The sequence below is a fragment of the Squalius cephalus genome, assembly GCF_949319135.1.
Source record: "Squalius cephalus genome assembly, chromosome: 20".
In the NCBI taxonomy this organism is placed as follows: domain Eukaryota; kingdom Metazoa; phylum Chordata; class Actinopteri; order Cypriniformes; family Leuciscidae; genus Squalius; species Squalius cephalus.
The window spans coordinates 9,722,726-9,739,482 of NC_137141.1; the positions used below are offsets into that span (position 1 = coordinate 9,722,726).

Below are 16,757 nucleotides of genomic sequence, written 5' to 3' on the forward strand. Positions count from 1 at the left end.
CCCGAGGTAACTGAATGGCAGAGCGAGCAGCGGGTAGGTGTGAGCACAAAGTTGTGGGCACATTTACTACACTTAGTACTCGAGCGGCTTGTGTCCGCTTTATGAGAGAGCGCTCTATGCGCGTTACCATGGGGACCATGTTTGTGTGAAGCAGTGAGCACATGGGAGTGGGCACATTTTCTACACTTATGACACCTTCGGCCAGAGCCGGAATGTTTGTGAGCTTTAGAGGATCTGCAACCCGGGTAACTGTGTGATAGAGCGGGCAGCAGCTAGGTGTGAGCACAGAGTTGTGGGCACATTTACTACACTTAGTACTCGAGCGGCATGTGTCCGCTTTATGAGAGTGCGCTCTGTGAGCGTTACCGGGGAGACCGTGTTTTGTGTGTAGCAGTGAGCACATGGGAGTGGGCACATTTTCTACACTTGTAACACCATCGGCGTTATAGAGCAAATGCTTTGATGGCTCATATGTTTAGACGCTCATAAATACTCAAGCACCATCCTGTGAGATGCGGGTTCGCTTTCTGAATGTAAGAAAGCTGGCCGCGAGCTCGGAGAAGCCAGCAGAAAAAAATATTTTTCTGCCGCCAGAGCCGGATTTGAACACGGTTCTCCAGTGCAGAAGCGTAATATTCTGCCACTGAGCCACAGGGGCACACATGAGCTTCCAGTTGGTGCGAGCATATGACCGAGCGTCGTGTTTCGGCGTTTGTTTGCAGGCGCGCGTGTATTAAAACAGGCCCGTTTACTGCAGCATTAGTATTTCCAGCCGCCTGAACTTAGAGGGGACTGAGAAATATTTAACCCGTGAGACGCGGGTTTGCTTTCTGTATGTAAGAAAGCTGGCCGCGAGCTCGGAGAAGCAAGCAGAAAAAAAAAAAAAAAAAAAAAAGTTTTTCTGCTGCCAGAGCCGGATTCGAACACGGATCTCTGGTGCGGAAGCCTAATGTTCTGCCACTGAGCCACAGGGGCACACATGAGCTTCCAGTCAGTGCGAGCATATGACCGAGCGTTTGTTTGCAGGCGCGCGTGTATTAAAACAGGCTCGTTTACTGCAGTATTAGTATTTCCAGCCGCCTGAGCTTAGAGGGGACTGAGAAATATGTATCCCGTGAGATGCGGGTTTGCTTTCTGTATGTAAGAAAGCTGGCCGCGAACTCGGAGAAGCAAGCAGAAAAAAGTTTTTCTGCTGCCAGAGCCGGATTCGAACACGGATCTCTGGTGCGGAAGCCTAATGTTCTGCCACTGAGCCACAGGGGCACACATGAGCTTCCAGTCAGTGCGAGCATATGACCGAGCGTTTGTTTGCAGGCGCGCGTGTATTAAACAGGCTCGTTTACTGCAGTATTAGTATTTCCAGCCGCCTGAACTTAGAGGGGACTGAGAAATATGCGAGGATTGGAGGAAGTCCGGCCTAAGCGGGACGAAATCACTCTCTCTTCCTCCTTTCGCCGGTGCTCGTGACGTCCGCTCTGATATCCCTTGAGAACGGCGCAGTTGCGCGGCTCGAACAAAGGGAGAGAGAGCGGGAAGATGTCATTATGTGCTGTGACATCGTTTGTTTGCAGGCGTGCGTGTATAACAACAGGCTCGTTTACTGCAATATAGATATTTCTAGTCGCCTGAGCTAGGAGGGGACTGAGAAATGTGTGAGAAACGGAGGTGGCCGGAGAGTGACGCGCGCGACCGAGACGCGGGGTAGCTTTCTTATAACGTAAAGGAAGCCAGCCCGTGACCGTCTACTTCTGACATCCCTTGTGAGCGGCGCCTTGCGCGGCTCGAACAGAGGGGGAGAGGGCGTGCGTCATCCGGGGGGGGGGGGTAGCTTCCTTGTAACGTAAAGGAAGCCAGCCCGTGACCGTCTACTTCTGACATCCCTTGTGAGCGGCGCCGTTTGCGCGGCTTGACAGAGGGGAGTAACCAGCTGGTCTGCTTCACCCCCTGATGCGACGGCAGTGCGGGCAGAGGCCGGCCGCTGCGCGTCGGTGAAGGGCGGGGGAGAAGGAGAGAGCGAGGCTCGCGGGAGGGGCTCCGGCGAGCGCTCAGCTATAACCACCGGCTCGGAAGGCCTTTGAGAGCGGCGTTTTTTTCTTACGCGGCCCGGAAGAGGCAGCCGGAGAAGGTGGAGGATCGTGAAACATGGCGAGTCGAGCCCGCAGGGTCGACATCGGCAAGTCCTCACACTGTTCGCAGCCGCCCGTGGAGAGGGCGCGGGCTGCGTGGTCGAAACCCAGGCAGAGAGCGCAGATCACGTGGCGGTCTCCGTCGCTGAGCGCGGCTCTGCACGAGCCACAGGATGAGCGAGGCATTTGCAACAACGCCTCGCGCTCTTTTAGATGCAAAGTGTGTCGCGGGGCGAACACACAAACACATACAACACAGAGCAGTAAAAGGATATATTCGCCGGATAGCGAAGCAGGCAGGGAAAGCTGAAGGCGGCGAAGGCGGCCGGCGTCCTCAGGCTGAGATCCTCGGCGTGCTGGTCGCTTGTTTCGACGGCGGCTTCCTCAGAGAGCAGCGATGCGTAGAGCTTCGCTGAAAAGACAGAAATCAGAGAAGCAGCCTCCGAGCCCCGCTTTTATACGCTAAGCCACACCCCTTTTCGCGGGCTGTGACGCATTAAGCGCGCCAAGCGCGCTCATTGGTCGTGACGTCACGCCAAGGGCTCAGCGGTAGGCTGCTGCAGTTGCCGCAGGGCAGCCAATGGGCACGCTAGTAAGCCTGCCCTAGGTCTGCAGGCTGCCGCACTGCGTTGACAAGATTATAAAAATTAAGGATAATTTTTGGCTTCAGTATCTCGAGAAAGAAAGGCTTTCCCGTAGCGTAGTAACTACGCAATACGAGAGAACCTCTCGTAAGAGAACCACAAATAATATGGAAATAACTCAAACCAATCAACTGCATAGCAATGCCCTGAAAACCAGCCAGAACACTCAGTGTAACTTTTGCATGGTCAGACACCAGATACACTCTCTTCAAAAATATAAAAATCGAATTCATATTGGCAGTTTAGCTGAATAATGTGCAAACGTCTTCATTACATCAACAGAACTCAATGCTCGATAAGACAATGAGATACACCCCACTGAGACACGAATAACAACTCTATCGGTCACACAGCCAAAGAACCCCAAGCATGCATCTGATAAATCTGATAAAACTGGATATCACTGGATAGGAACTGAAATGGGAACTGTCTTTTTGAGGAGGCAAGAGGGCTGAGTTCTTGTAAGTCATGCCACGCACGCAGGACTCAATATGCTCATAAAAACAGTGATTAGAGATCTAACGCTCAGGAAAACAGGAACACCTCACTGGCAGGAGCAGAATACAGAGGTGATATCAAGACAAAAGAGCAAATGTTTCCATAAAACATCATACTAAACTCAAACAAGACATCAGTCCAGACATAACAGTGATGTAAAAAACATCAACCCATCAGATATGCAGAAGAAAGAGTGTGTTCAGTGCTCAGTGAACATTCATACTAAATAAGCTCTCTTCAATTAAACGCATTCTCGAACGTCCAACACGCGACATTTAATTTAATATTCAACATTATAGATCTGCTGCATTGACACCATTACAGTATATGAGAACTGAACTGAGCTGGACAATGACATCACGGTTTTCTCCAGAGCGGCTTTATATATAAATGAACTAAATTAATAACTTTTTACAACAAAAAAGAACCATCACTGAACTTACTTAAGCTGGACTATGATGCCATTTTCTTCTAGAAACAAACTTTGTTGCATTATTTTCCTGTTATCACTGTAAAGCTGCTTTGAAACAATATGTATTGTAAAAAGCGCTATGTAAATAAAAGTAACTTGACATGACTTGACAGCTTCCATGCGATTAATTCCACACTTCTAGAAATCAGTAAACAGACTAAACGCCACAAGTGTGTGCCAGCAACTCTCCCTACAGTCCCAAACATTCACTCCGTGTCCATTCAAAATACCTCCATTATTCCAAATCAAATACACTCGTCTTTTTGCCTTTTGACACTCGATACATGTTTAAGTAACCGAGTATCATGTGCAGCCATATTTATTCTAGTTCCTGAGTACTTTAATCATAACATCAATATATTTCATAAGTATGTTTGGAAACATCACAGTGAGAAAGACGTGACAATGACTCCCATTGTGCATTTAGCTGTTTGTTCTGTCATGAAGATTATTTATCTTTTCACTGTTGTTAATGTTCAGCCTTAACAGTGGCGTTGTGTTTCATGTCATTTAAATGCTTGTTTGAATACAATTCATATTGAATTTTGGCCTGAGCGATGACCAGTTGCACCGCTGATTTGAATTCTGCTAACCACTCACAATATGCAAATATGACTTGTGAGGAAAGTCATGAATTTACACACCCTGCCTGCCCAGATTTTGACCAAAGTCACACTGGGCAGTTTGGCCGTTGCGTCTGTTACAAATACTGCGAGTACAGATATACTGACGAAGAAATTTGATCAGATACAACATTTTGGCCATTATTTTTTACTATTATTATTATTTAAAGAATTTATAGTAATGCACAGAACTGCAGTCCTATATATATCACAAGGAAAATCAGCAGTACAAACGGTTTTATTACTTTAAAAAAGAACAGCACTACGCAGTTTAGAATATGACGATATGACAATTATTATATAAATAATTTAATAAATTAATAATAATAACTTGCAGTAGAAAAAGACATCGGAAAACAATAGCTCTATACTGTTTAAATAAAAAAATATTATAGATATATTTTATTTTATGTTCTAAAAAATATTTTTTGTTCTAATATTATAGAAAGCCAGCCTACGTTTTTGACGGACATGATAACATGCGTGAGGGGTGAACTGTTTGATTTTTGGATAATTATAATTTGTGCTGAAGATGTTCTAAATCCTTTTTGTATAGTTCACTGTACTTTTTTTAGGTTAATTTCTGGCTTAAATAAATTACATGTTATTCAGAAACTGATATGTTTGGCTTGTCAAAAACGTTACATTGAGCTGTCGCAGATTTATTGACCACTGAAAATCAACTTAATGTTTTTACCAGGAAACAAGTGGTTTTGATGCACACAGTTGTCTTAATTGTCTCTTATATCAAAAATCTTTTATTTAAACCCATGAAAGCTGATTTTGACTCTTTATATAGACACAAACTATAGATATATAGTCCATATATTAAAACAACGGAAATACAAAAGTCGGCCTTAGCTTAATATGAAAAAATCTCCAAAAAAGCCCATCGACGTCATATCAGTGACAGTACCTGGTTGTCCAGTGTTTACCCACTATCTGCAAACCCACTATCCACTCTCATTTAGAAACGAATGTTTTTGGCATCACACATGAGGAAGAGCTGCCAGAAACACAGTCTCTGAAAATGATGAGAGACCTGCCAAAAACCTTGAAGTACTCCCAGACCCCGCTGTAAGAGGAAGGGAGACCTGAATTACACTGAAGTGTGGTCCCTCTGAACACTACCACATGTTAACACAAGCCTCTGTATCGTATTAGCTCAAACCACTGGTATAGAGACACGGCAAATAGAGCAGATCTACTGAACTCAAGAGCGCACATTCAGAGCAACGTCTCGAAACCTCATAAAGCAAAACTCGCTTTACCCACAGCACATGGGCTCGCTACATAACGGGTTGGGAGGATTTTTCTTCTTACTGGAAGACAATTGTGATTCGCCTAAAGCAGTGAACTCTTATGACCAGAGTTTGAGGAAAAAGATCATAATAAGGACAGAATTTGACTTCAAATAGGAAAGTACGTCTAAGTCCATATAAAGTCCTGCGTTTATGGCTCTGATGGCTAGATCTGTTTAAAGTCAACATGAAATCAAAATTGACCTGAACTGTAAATTATTCATCAGTGCATGTACTGAACTGAACTGAAACGATGAAGTGAAATGATTCATCAGTGCATTGAACTGAACTGAACTGAACTGAAATGAAATGAAATGAAATAAAATGAAATGAAATAATGAAATGAAAATGAAATGAAATAATTAAATGAAATAATTAAATGAAATGATTAATCAGTGAAATTAAATTAAATTAAATTAAATTAAATTAAAATTAAAATAAAATAATAATACAACAAAAACTGAATTTAAAAAATAAAATAAACTTAAAGAAATTGAAAGAAAATAAATTTAAAAAAAAATAAAACAAAAAAACATTAAATGCAATAAAATAAACTGAATTAAAAAAAATAAATAAACTGAAATAAAGTAAAATTAAAATAAACTGAAAAAAAAATTATTCCTCATTAAATATCCTGTTTTTTTTCATAAATAGCATTACGGAGGTAAAATGGGTCACAAACAGCGTTTCATGTTGCCTTCCAGCATGAACGTATGAATTGGATGTCAAACTGAGGTACATCTACCCAGAAGATAGGAACAGAATGTTGTGCACTGTAGTCTAATCCGGAGAGCTTCTCTCTGTCAAGTCTGATTTGAGAAAATGCTTGAGATGAAACATTTCTCTCAAAGGAGTAACTCTTCTACTGTGACCAATCTTTATTTGCGGCTGTGTTTCATGACCTTACAGGACCGCATGGGGAAAACACTGCAATAATGTCATCACGCTTTACAAAGACAAAACACACAAGCCACCGGGGTTAAAACAGTTCCAAGAGCGCACAGCAGAGGTGTCAAAATAACATAAACGTCTATTAATAGAGGACAGGAAAATAAACCAGATTCCAGATATTAGACTACACAAACTGCAGTAAAACTCCACAAGGAGTCCGTTGAAATCAAAATGATGATGAAATAAAAGCAAACCTGAAGGTCTTTTTCTTTAGAAATTAAACTTTAACTATCCAAGAAATCTGTTTAAATTCATTGAATAAAAAAAATGATGACTCAGATCTGTTGTTCTTCAACGCCAAGATATTGGACAACAATGAAACGCTTGGTCATTTCAGACAGTTATGAAGAAACTGTTTATCATAAACTGAAATAAGCACTAAAACAGACAAACGGCACCAGACTACAACAGCAAAGCTAGTGATCTAACTCATATATAAACAGCATGAACACTGTAATGCTTTCTTAAATATTTTTGAGGCTGATGTGATTTGCATCATTTCCCTTCATCCTTTTTAAGCTCATTACCACAACTGAGCGGAGGAAACACTGGGAAGCTCATTAGACATCAAAAACATTTTGTTTGTGTTAAACATGCATTTGTCTCTAAGATCAATGAATGAAAAAAAAAAGCGGTTTCATAATTAAGAATGATGTTAATTCTAAGTATGGTAAGATTTTCAAAAGATGTATAAACTAAATGCATGCTTGACACAAATTGCAATAAACAGCTTGTGAAGCTGCACAAAAACAGACAAATAAATAAGAGCATGAATTAAAGAATAAATAAATACAAATGCAATCTGGTTGGTATACTTTTTTCACATTCTCTACAATTTTTGAAGCTTTATAAACTCAATTCACCAAAATGCAGTATTTTATGGATTTTACAGTGAAAGAATAGAGGAACAAAAGCACATTAATAAAGAGAATTTTAAGGCTGTTTTGTCTATGAGCCACAAGTGTGTGCACTGTAAAAAGTGTTCAGTTCACTTTTAGGAAACCCGTTGCCTTAACATAAACTTAATGCTTAATTGAAAAAATTAAGTTATGTGAACTTGACAATTCCACATATTTTTTTTCAATTAAGCATGAAGTTTATTTACTTAATAATTTTAAGGCAACGGGTTTCCTATTTTTTTTTTTTTTTTAAGTTAAGTCAACTAATCACTTAACTTAAGTGACAGAGAATGTTTATCTTAAATATGTAACACTAAAGGTACTAAACAGTACAAATGAAGCCCACGTATGCTTCAGTCTCAATTGCAGATACTACATATATCATAAATACATAACAGTATTATTGTGGAGCAACTTTTCTATCAAACAGCAGCAAAACAGTTGCAGACACTTAACCAGCAACAATTCCTGATTGGAGATTTGTATTAAACTTGTATATATGCTGATGGATTGTTGCTTGAAATGAGTTAAAGTTAAGTTCTTGTCATTAGTCAACATTTTCTACCCTTAAACTAAAAAAATAACTAGTTCTCAAACAAATGTTTAAATGACATTGTGACGTTACGCCACATGCGACGTCATGCATGTGTGACAGTGATGAGTCACGGGCCGTTGAAGCCTCTTCAAACGTCACTCAGCACTCAAAAGTGCCAGTTCCAGACTTGTGATAATTGTCACAAATAACAGGTTATTCTCCTTTAATTGCCATTCTCACGATGTGCCCATGCCGCAAGCGAAAGCCACTGGGGTTGGTGAGCCCTGCCAAGCGTGATCTTGTCATGTCCCAGAGTTCTGCAATGTGCTGAATGCGTAAACAGCAGAGCAGATCACAGCTGTGGTTAAACTCGTCCTGACCTTTGCCAGCATCAATTCTATAGTGTTTTGCATCACCAGGTCAATGTTGGCCGTCAACACTCGCAAAAAAGGTCCTTGGGACCGTAAATTATTATAAATTATATTTTGTGAGACTGTAAAAGACTAGCCTGGATGCCAGCCGAACTTAGCCCCGCCCACAACATTTGAGGTCGGGAAGTTCGGTCTGGACTTGATCCGTTGTGGAGCAATTATGCTCGAACCAATCAAATTGTCAGGGCGGGCTTTATACGATGATGGACAGATGATCAACAGTAACGTGATCAACCACGTCACCAAAGAGAGCTTGGGTTGAATTCGTTTACAACAAAGATGACTGCTGCTGGAGAATTGAGATGTGTAGATTCCGCCATCGCATCTGTTCTGTTATAGAAGATACCGACAGCACATTGATTATAAAGCGGAACAGAGAACCGTGATCAAGACATTTGTCGATCGGAAAGATGAATGAAGAACATACGTCACTTACTCCGTTGCTCTCATTGGTTGTAGGTCTATCCAATTGAGTGCAGAGGCAATTTCTTTCCTGGTTCAGTTGAAAGACGCCCCTTAATCACAGCCCAATTGAGCAGTATCAGACTCATATTCTGACTAGAATCTGAGTATGATGATGTCAGGCTAGTAAAAGATGCCTGCGGACTAAAAAACAATCTGCTTGGGTTGCAAAAAAGAAAAGATGAAAAAAATATTACAGACATGATAACTTTTTATTATTTTAATTCCTTATCCTATTGTGCACAATATACCAGTGTATGTTATTTAAAAATTCAGTGTGAGTGAGTGAGTGAGTGAGTGAGTGAGTGAGTGAGTGAGTGAGTGAACGAGTGGACGAGTGAGTGAGTGGACGAGTGAGTGAGTGAGTGAGTGAGTGAGTGAGTGAGTGAGTGAGTGAGTGAGTGAGTGAACGAGTGAACGAGTGGACGAGTGAGTGAGTGCGTGAGTGAGTGAGTGAGTGAGTGAGTGAGTGAGTGAGTGAGTGAGTGAGTGAGTGAGTGAGCGAGTGAACGAGTGGACGAGTGGACGAGTGGACGAGTGGACGAGTGGACGAGTTAGTGAGTGGACGAGTTAGTGAGTGAACGAGTGAGTGAGTGAGTGAGTGAGTGAACGAGTGGACGAGGGAGTGAGTGATTGAGTGAGTGAGTGAGTGGACAAGTGGACGAGTGAGTGAGTGAGTGAGTGAGTGAGTGAACGAGTGGACGAGTGAGTTAGTGAGTGAACGAGTGGACGAGTGAGTTAGTGAGTGAGTGAGTAAGTGAGTGAGTGAGTGAGTAAACGAGTGGACGAGTGAGTGAGTAAACGAGTGGACGAGTGAGTGAGTGAACGAGTGAGTTAGTGAGTGAGTGAGTGAGTGAGTGAGTGAGTGAGTGAGTGAGTGAGTGAGTAAACGAGTGGACGAGTGAGTGAGTGAACGAGTAAGTGAGTGAGTGAACGAGTGGACAAGTGGATGAGTGAGTGAGTAAACGAGTGGACGAGTGAGTGAGTGAACGAGTGAGTGAGTGAGTAAGTGAGTGAGTGAGTGAGTGAGTGAGTAAACGAGTGGACGAGTGAGTGAGTAAACGAGTGGACGAGTGAGTGAGTGAACGAGTAAGTGAGTGAGTGAACGAGTGGACAAGTGGATGAGTGAGTGAGTAAACGAGTGGACGAGTGAGTGAGTGAACGAGTGAGTGAGTGAGTAAGTGAGTGAGTGAGTGAGTGAGTGAGTAAACGAGTGGACGAGTGAGTGAGTAAACGAGTGGACGAGTGAGTGAGTGAGTGAGTGAGTGAGTGAGTGAGTGAGTGAGTGAGTGAGTAAACGAGTGGACGAGTGAGTGAGTGAACGAGTGAGTTAGTGAGTGAGTGAGTGAGTGAGTGAGTGAGTAAACGAGTGGACGAGTGAGTGAGTGAACGAGTGAGTGAGTGAGTGAACGAGTGGACAAGTGGATGAGTGAGTGGACGAGTGAGTGGACGAGTGAGTGGACGAGTGAGTGAGTGAGTGGACGAGTGACTGAGTGAGTGAACGAGTGGACGAGGGAGTGAGTGAGTGAGTGAGTGAGTGAGTGAGTGAGTGAGTGAGTGAGTGAGTGAGTGAGTGAGTGAGTGAGTGAGTGAGTGAGTGAGTGAACGAGTGGACAAGTGGACGAGTGAGTGAGTGAGTGAGTGGACGAGTGGACAAGTGAGTGAGTGAGTGAGTGAGTGAGTGAACTAGTAAGTGAACGAATAAATTAATGACTTTTTCCCCTCCCAGAAATGTCTTTTCTGATGATGTAACCAGGGTTAAAAGAGAATTGAAAAATTAACAAATAACATCATAACTATAAATTATGTCATAACCACACTGAATGCAATAAAATTTCAATGGATAAAAAAAAATTATATAATAAATATAAATGCATTAACAAAATATTTGATAATTAAATAGATTATTAAATAACATATTTGCATAAATTGCAAATAATACAAGGAAATTCATTTAGTATAGTCTTATCTAAGCTTCTTAAAGATCCTTTCAAACGCGATTTATAAAAAAGAGGAACAAAAGCAATTCATCAACAATAATCATAATATACAATGCAAGGTTTATTAGACAACTAGATTAGGAAGAAAGTTATAGCAGAGGAGAACTGCAGAGAAGACTATTATACATTTAGGACATTCAACTTGTGACAGGGAAAAAAAAAGATGCAAATGTTTGAGGAAAAAAAGTTACTGGAGGGGGGGGGGGGGGAGGGGGGTTGGGTGCATGTCAACACTAGTGAACTGCACGATGCACAATTGTATTCACAATGATCGACAGTTCCCGATTAACAATTTCATGCCCTCCAGGACAAGCCCAATTGACGGCAATGATTGAATTCAAACTAACAAACGTAACCTCTAATGTTGTTTAAAGCAATAGAGCATGGCTTTCAACGATAAACTCATAACAGCTTTAATTTATGAACGTGTGAAATCGTGCAGGGTGTAATGTCTCCTGGAAGCATTAGTGCGCACTTCCTCCGGCAGCCAGGAATAATGTTCTAGCATCTATTGCCCGGTTTATGCTTGTGTGGTCCGTACCGAAGCGGGCCAAGCTAAAGCCGGGCCTTAGAAGGGCACACACACACACACACACACACACACACGGACCACAGTGAAACCATGCCCACAGGAAGACCACCAGGGCTCGCCCGACAAAGAGCAGATATTCGCTGCGACGCTGACGTGTTCAGAGACAGCAGAAACTCAAAGGCATGAATGAAAATACAGTCTATAATTAGCAGAATGTGCAGTCAGGAGTTTCTCGTGATCTTCAAGTGTGAAAAATCACTAAAATACATTCACCAAGAATGAATTGCGCTCCCTGCTAGCATTTATTTGCACATGCTGTCTTTGTTGTTTTAGCATCTGAGTCACTAAAGGAACTACACAAATCACATAACTGATCGTAACGTGTGCCTTGTTCACAGAAGCGTGCTGAATACAGCTAAAAGACAGTGAGCCGCAACCTTTCTATATCAAGAAGTTCTTCCATGGATCCGCGGAAGCGACTAGAAATTGTTATGTGTTATGCAGGCCAGACAAGTAATTTGGCAATGTCACTTTGTAAAGAGCGACTACACGCCTACGCACATATATATTCAAACACGCATACCTATAGACTAAACACGTAACATGCATGTGCACACCGTTACCGTTTTCACAGATTCACGTTTTCGAAGTTTACACGGAGATGATAACGTTTTAAAAAAAAATCAAAACTTGGAACCCATTTCAAAATTTGCGTTCTCGAGCCACCAAACACCGTTGTCGTGCAAATGAACGGCCAGAAGGCATTAAAAGACGGTGTCAGTGTCGTGTAAGCGGCCCCTAAGTTAATAACTAATGATCTTTGCAACAGAAGTGAATCAATCAAAACTAACTTTAGCTGGACAATAACTTTATTCTAGAGCGGCTGTAAAGCCAAAACAATCTCTGTTACTGTAATTTCCTGTTATCACTGTAAAGCTGCTTTGAAACAATCTGTATTGTTAAAAGCGCTATATAAATGAAGGTGACTTGACTTCCACACAAAAGTTAAAAGTTATGAAAGGTAATATACGAAAAAGCATAATAGGGGCACTTTAATGTCATTATCATTAGGTAATATACACAAACATCCCATCATGTGTTAATTGTGTCAGGAAATCAATAATAAGCACTGAAGTTTGAGAATCTGGTCCACTCTATAATGAGCCTCATTCTCATACAAAGGAATGACAATAACATTTTAATATGTATGATGCAATACGACTCACTGTTTAAATAAAAATGTGTCGGGTTGACTTACTAATTGCAATAAAAGCACAGATTGTGCTTTCATTTGTTGTCCCTCATCACCCTTGTTCTCAGATGCCCCCCCCCCCCTCGAGAGAAGACGTTTAGGGAATGGCCAGCTGTGGGCGAACCATTTCCTGTTATAACCGCACCACATCCTCTGAGCTGAGATTTTCATTATTTTCATACGCACCACCATTTCATAATACAGCAGTCTAGGCAAACTTGCCACCAGCTTCTCTTCTCTTCTCTCAGAGTGCTTTAGGCTGTTATGAGTGGTTGCTAGGTGCCTACTTACTGGTCCACCCTCGAGTAATATTCTGGTCAGTAGCTGGCGCTCAGTCCCTCCTTCAACTTAGTAGTTGGTCTAGATACTAGGAGTGTAATACGCTCAAGATTCAACGTAGCACCTAACATGACCCCAAAACAGGAGAGAGAGCGAGAGCACTGCAAATATCTCGCCACATTTTTCTCCACGCTTACACAAACACCTGAGCCGCACACTCGGTGCAGAGCGCTGACCGCGTGCCAAAATCCAAACCTGCGAGGCGCGCAAAACAGACGGATGAATCACGGCTGCTAATGCAGTCGTTACGAGAGGCAGACGTGATCCAAGAGTGAACGCAGGTTCCCCTTCCAGACTGTCATTTCTCAAAGAGACGATTATGCAACTTATGCGGAGACACACCTGGAGACTAAACACCACCCATGCGGGAAGAATGCAGGACAGAGAAATAATAAATACAGAAATGTACAGGAAGATTTGTGAGAGCGTGACAGCAACGTAGAGACTCAGAAAGAAACGCTTCAAAACCACGCAAGAGGAGTTGAAATTGATATAAAGCACAAACTGGCATCAGAATGGAAAAACCATTTAATTTCTTGCATCCCACTGAGCTAAAAAGCACTCAAACATGCAAACCCTTTAATTGTCCTCTTTATCTGTGTATCTACATGCAAAATGCCAATTCAAATGGAGCTTTTTTGGACAAAATGCACTGCAGAAAAGGAGTTAAAAGAGTGAAGAAGTGCTGAAAATCCCAGCCCCTTCCTTTCGGATTCACAGGAGCTGAGGTTGCATCCCGCTGGATGAGAGTAGGAAACGCAGGACCACTGACAAGAGGGCTGAGCCCTCTTCACTCCTCTGATGTCACCAAACACATGACCCAGCCTCTCCAGTAACAGCCCATCAGGAGGGGGAAAAAAAGTGTGTTTTAAAGCTTACACGTTTTTGGATTGTGAGAATGTCTCATTCCCCTCACAAACAACCACAGAACCACAAGTGCGGTGCACGAGATTTCCCCAGGACGATAGGAGGGAGCCACTGGGGCGTAAATGGTTAATCGGAGTGGGTCAACCCCAGTCACAGAGACCCAACAAGTCAGTAAGTATGCTCTAACCACACTCGTATATGCGTTGATATCTGTGCCTGAACGCTCTCCTCGGCTGCAGACTGCAGGGGACCGTGCGGACTGGTTTAGTTTGTTTGTAGCTGTGTGTTTTCCCCTTCAGATGCCTTGATATGATTTGTGCTCCCAGTTTAGGACTTCGAGGGTCACCACGACCTCCAGAAGAGGAGAGAGCCGACGTGTGGCTATGGCGTCTAACAGTCTTTTCAGCTCGGTGACTCCATGTCAGCAGAACTTTTTCTGGGGTGAGTGCTGTGAAAAATTATTTTCATTTCACTGTGGTTCAGCGTCGGGTCACACAGGAGTCAAGCTCCGCGAGCGGGTCGATAACCAACGGCGCACGCGCGCACGCACGATGCTTCGGGAAGGTTTAAAAGTCGCCGTGTTTACGTTTGTGTTGCATGCTAAGTTGCTGACATGTTTGTGTAACTTAAAAACACTTATGTGGGACGACCAGACCGAAGAAAGAGAAAAACCCTTCTGGATGTATAAACATTCGCTCTGTTTCAATTTACAGAGGTACATTAGAACAAGATGTGGAAAACTTCAGCTCAAAAATGGGATGGCTGGATATTATGTGTAGGATTTGCGGGGGTTAATGGTAATTGATAAATGCACAAACCTGGTTAACGAGGGAGCTTATATTAATCCTTATGAATGAAAAGCGCTTAGACAAACATGCAAACGCTCTTTATTTGAGTTCAGCTTAGTTTAGGCTTTTTCAAACATGCAAAAGGAAATAAAATGCCAATTGAATGGAGTTTTTTTTGTTAATATGCACTGCAGAAGGGGTATATAAAAAAAGTTTTTGGTCTTCACACACTGTGAGAGCAAAACCGGGAGTGAAAATTGAGTCCAGCATTATGCAGCACACAAAAAAAACCACATGTAAAAATCAATCTATGCAAAACCTATTTGAATACCTCAGCTATTCAAAATATACTAACATGTAAAATCCAAACAAATCCTGATCTTATCACACAGTACGTATGGAAATAAAAATACAAAACACTGTTGACAAAGCAATCACAGAATGTACTTACAGTATTTTCCTCATCAAGTGTCTCATGTCGACGTAATCGGAGGCCTTTCTAGACAAACATATGGAGGCATGATATTGAGTTGGAGCCAGACAGCTTGAGCTACATGGTTTTGTCATCACTGTCGGCACACATAAAGGCGTTCAAGGTGGCGTCTCCCAAAACACGAGGCCGCAGAGGAGTGTTATACCTTGAACGCCCCGAAAGCACATCAGAATATACGGCTTTATATTATAGCGTACTAACAATAATAATAAAAGAAAAATGATTCACACTTTCAGCTTACAGTACATGCAAATACCTTCTAGAAACTTTATAAACCTTTCATAATCTGGAAACATCTATTTCAAGTGTCTTGACTTGATTTAAAGCACAAACTGCCACTACATACAGTAGCTGTTGTTCCAGCATCAAAATGGAAAAAAAATGATATCTTGACATAAGCTAAAAAGCACTTAAACATGCAAATGCTTTCACTTTTCGGTGACACTTTACAATAAAGTTCATTAGTTAACTACCTTAGTTAACATGAACTAAGAATTAACTGCTCTTCTACAGCATTTATTAATCTTAGTTAATGTTAATTTCAACATTTACTACATTATTAAATTCAAAGGTTGGTATTTGTTAACATTAGTTAATGCACTGTCAACTAAAATGAACAAACAATGAACAGCTGTATTTTTATTAACAAACATTAACAAAGATTAACTAATACAGTAACAAACGTATTGCTCATTGTTAGTTTATGTTAGTTAATACATTAACTAATGTTAACCAATTAACCTTATTGTAAAGTGTTACCAATTGTTCTCTTTATTTGTGTTCAGCTTAGTTTAGGCTTTTTCAAACATGCAAAATAAAATAAAATGCCAAATCAATGGAGCTTTTTGACAAAATGCACTGCAGAAGGGGTCTATAAAAGTTTGTAGCTCTAGCAAAAAAAAAAAAAAAAAAAAAATTAATTTCTTGATTAGCTTTCAAAGTAGAAAGCATCTTATTTATTAAGACAGACTTTTAAAATAAAGAGGACTGTCATTTACAAAGACACTGAATGGGGACAGATAGCCAGCAAAATTCTGATTAATGACTGATTTTATTAATTACATTTTACATTCATAATGGCATATTATATTTGGTTAAGGACAGGGTTAACAGGATTCAGCATTGGAATTAACCCTTTAACTTAAAGTAGGATGCATTAATAGCGATGCTTGCCTTTGCGCAGTGGTGGTCTAGATAATAGGAAGCTGAAAAACCTCCTACGATGGTTATTAAAATCACATTAACAGTCACAATTCAATGTAGCACCCAGCATGACCCTGAAAAACCAGAGAGCACTGCAGCAGCACAAACATCCTGTCACATTTCCACGTTTACACAAACACAAACATCATTTTACGAGTAGAAACGCTCAAACTCCTTCAGGTGACAAACGGCCGTCACATGCAACACGTACAGATGTTAAACAAGCTCTTGGCAAATTTCGTAGAGCGTCGCTAATCAATTAGCAGCGTGTTGTTCGGCTCAGAGGTGACATGTGCTTCTCATTTACAGCCAGCGCTGATATCCTGGCCTGGATTGAGCGG

General features: G+C 41.6%; 2 protein-coding genes across 4 annotated transcripts in view; one reads left to right on the plus strand and one right to left on the minus strand.

Annotated features, from left to right (window-relative positions):
• Nucleotides 1–16,757, minus strand: part of supt3h (SPT3 homolog, SAGA and STAGA complex component) — a 129,119-nt gene that overhangs the window by 91,938 nt on the left and 20,424 nt on the right. The gene's annotated exons all lie outside the window — the stretch shown is intronic.
• Nucleotides 13,980–16,757, plus strand: part of runx2a (RUNX family transcription factor 2a) — a 65,178-nt gene continuing 62,400 nt past the window's right edge. For both annotated transcript variants that reach the window (XM_079853586.1, XM_079853587.1), the window contains exons 1-2: nucleotides 13,980–14,103; nucleotides 14,259–14,373. In XM_079853586.1, coding sequence (XP_079709712.1) covers nucleotides 14,316–14,373 — 58 coding nt within the window. In that variant the 5' untranslated portion in view covers nucleotides 13,980–14,103; nucleotides 14,259–14,315. The remainder of the gene's footprint in view (nucleotides 14,104–14,258; nucleotides 14,374–16,757) is intronic.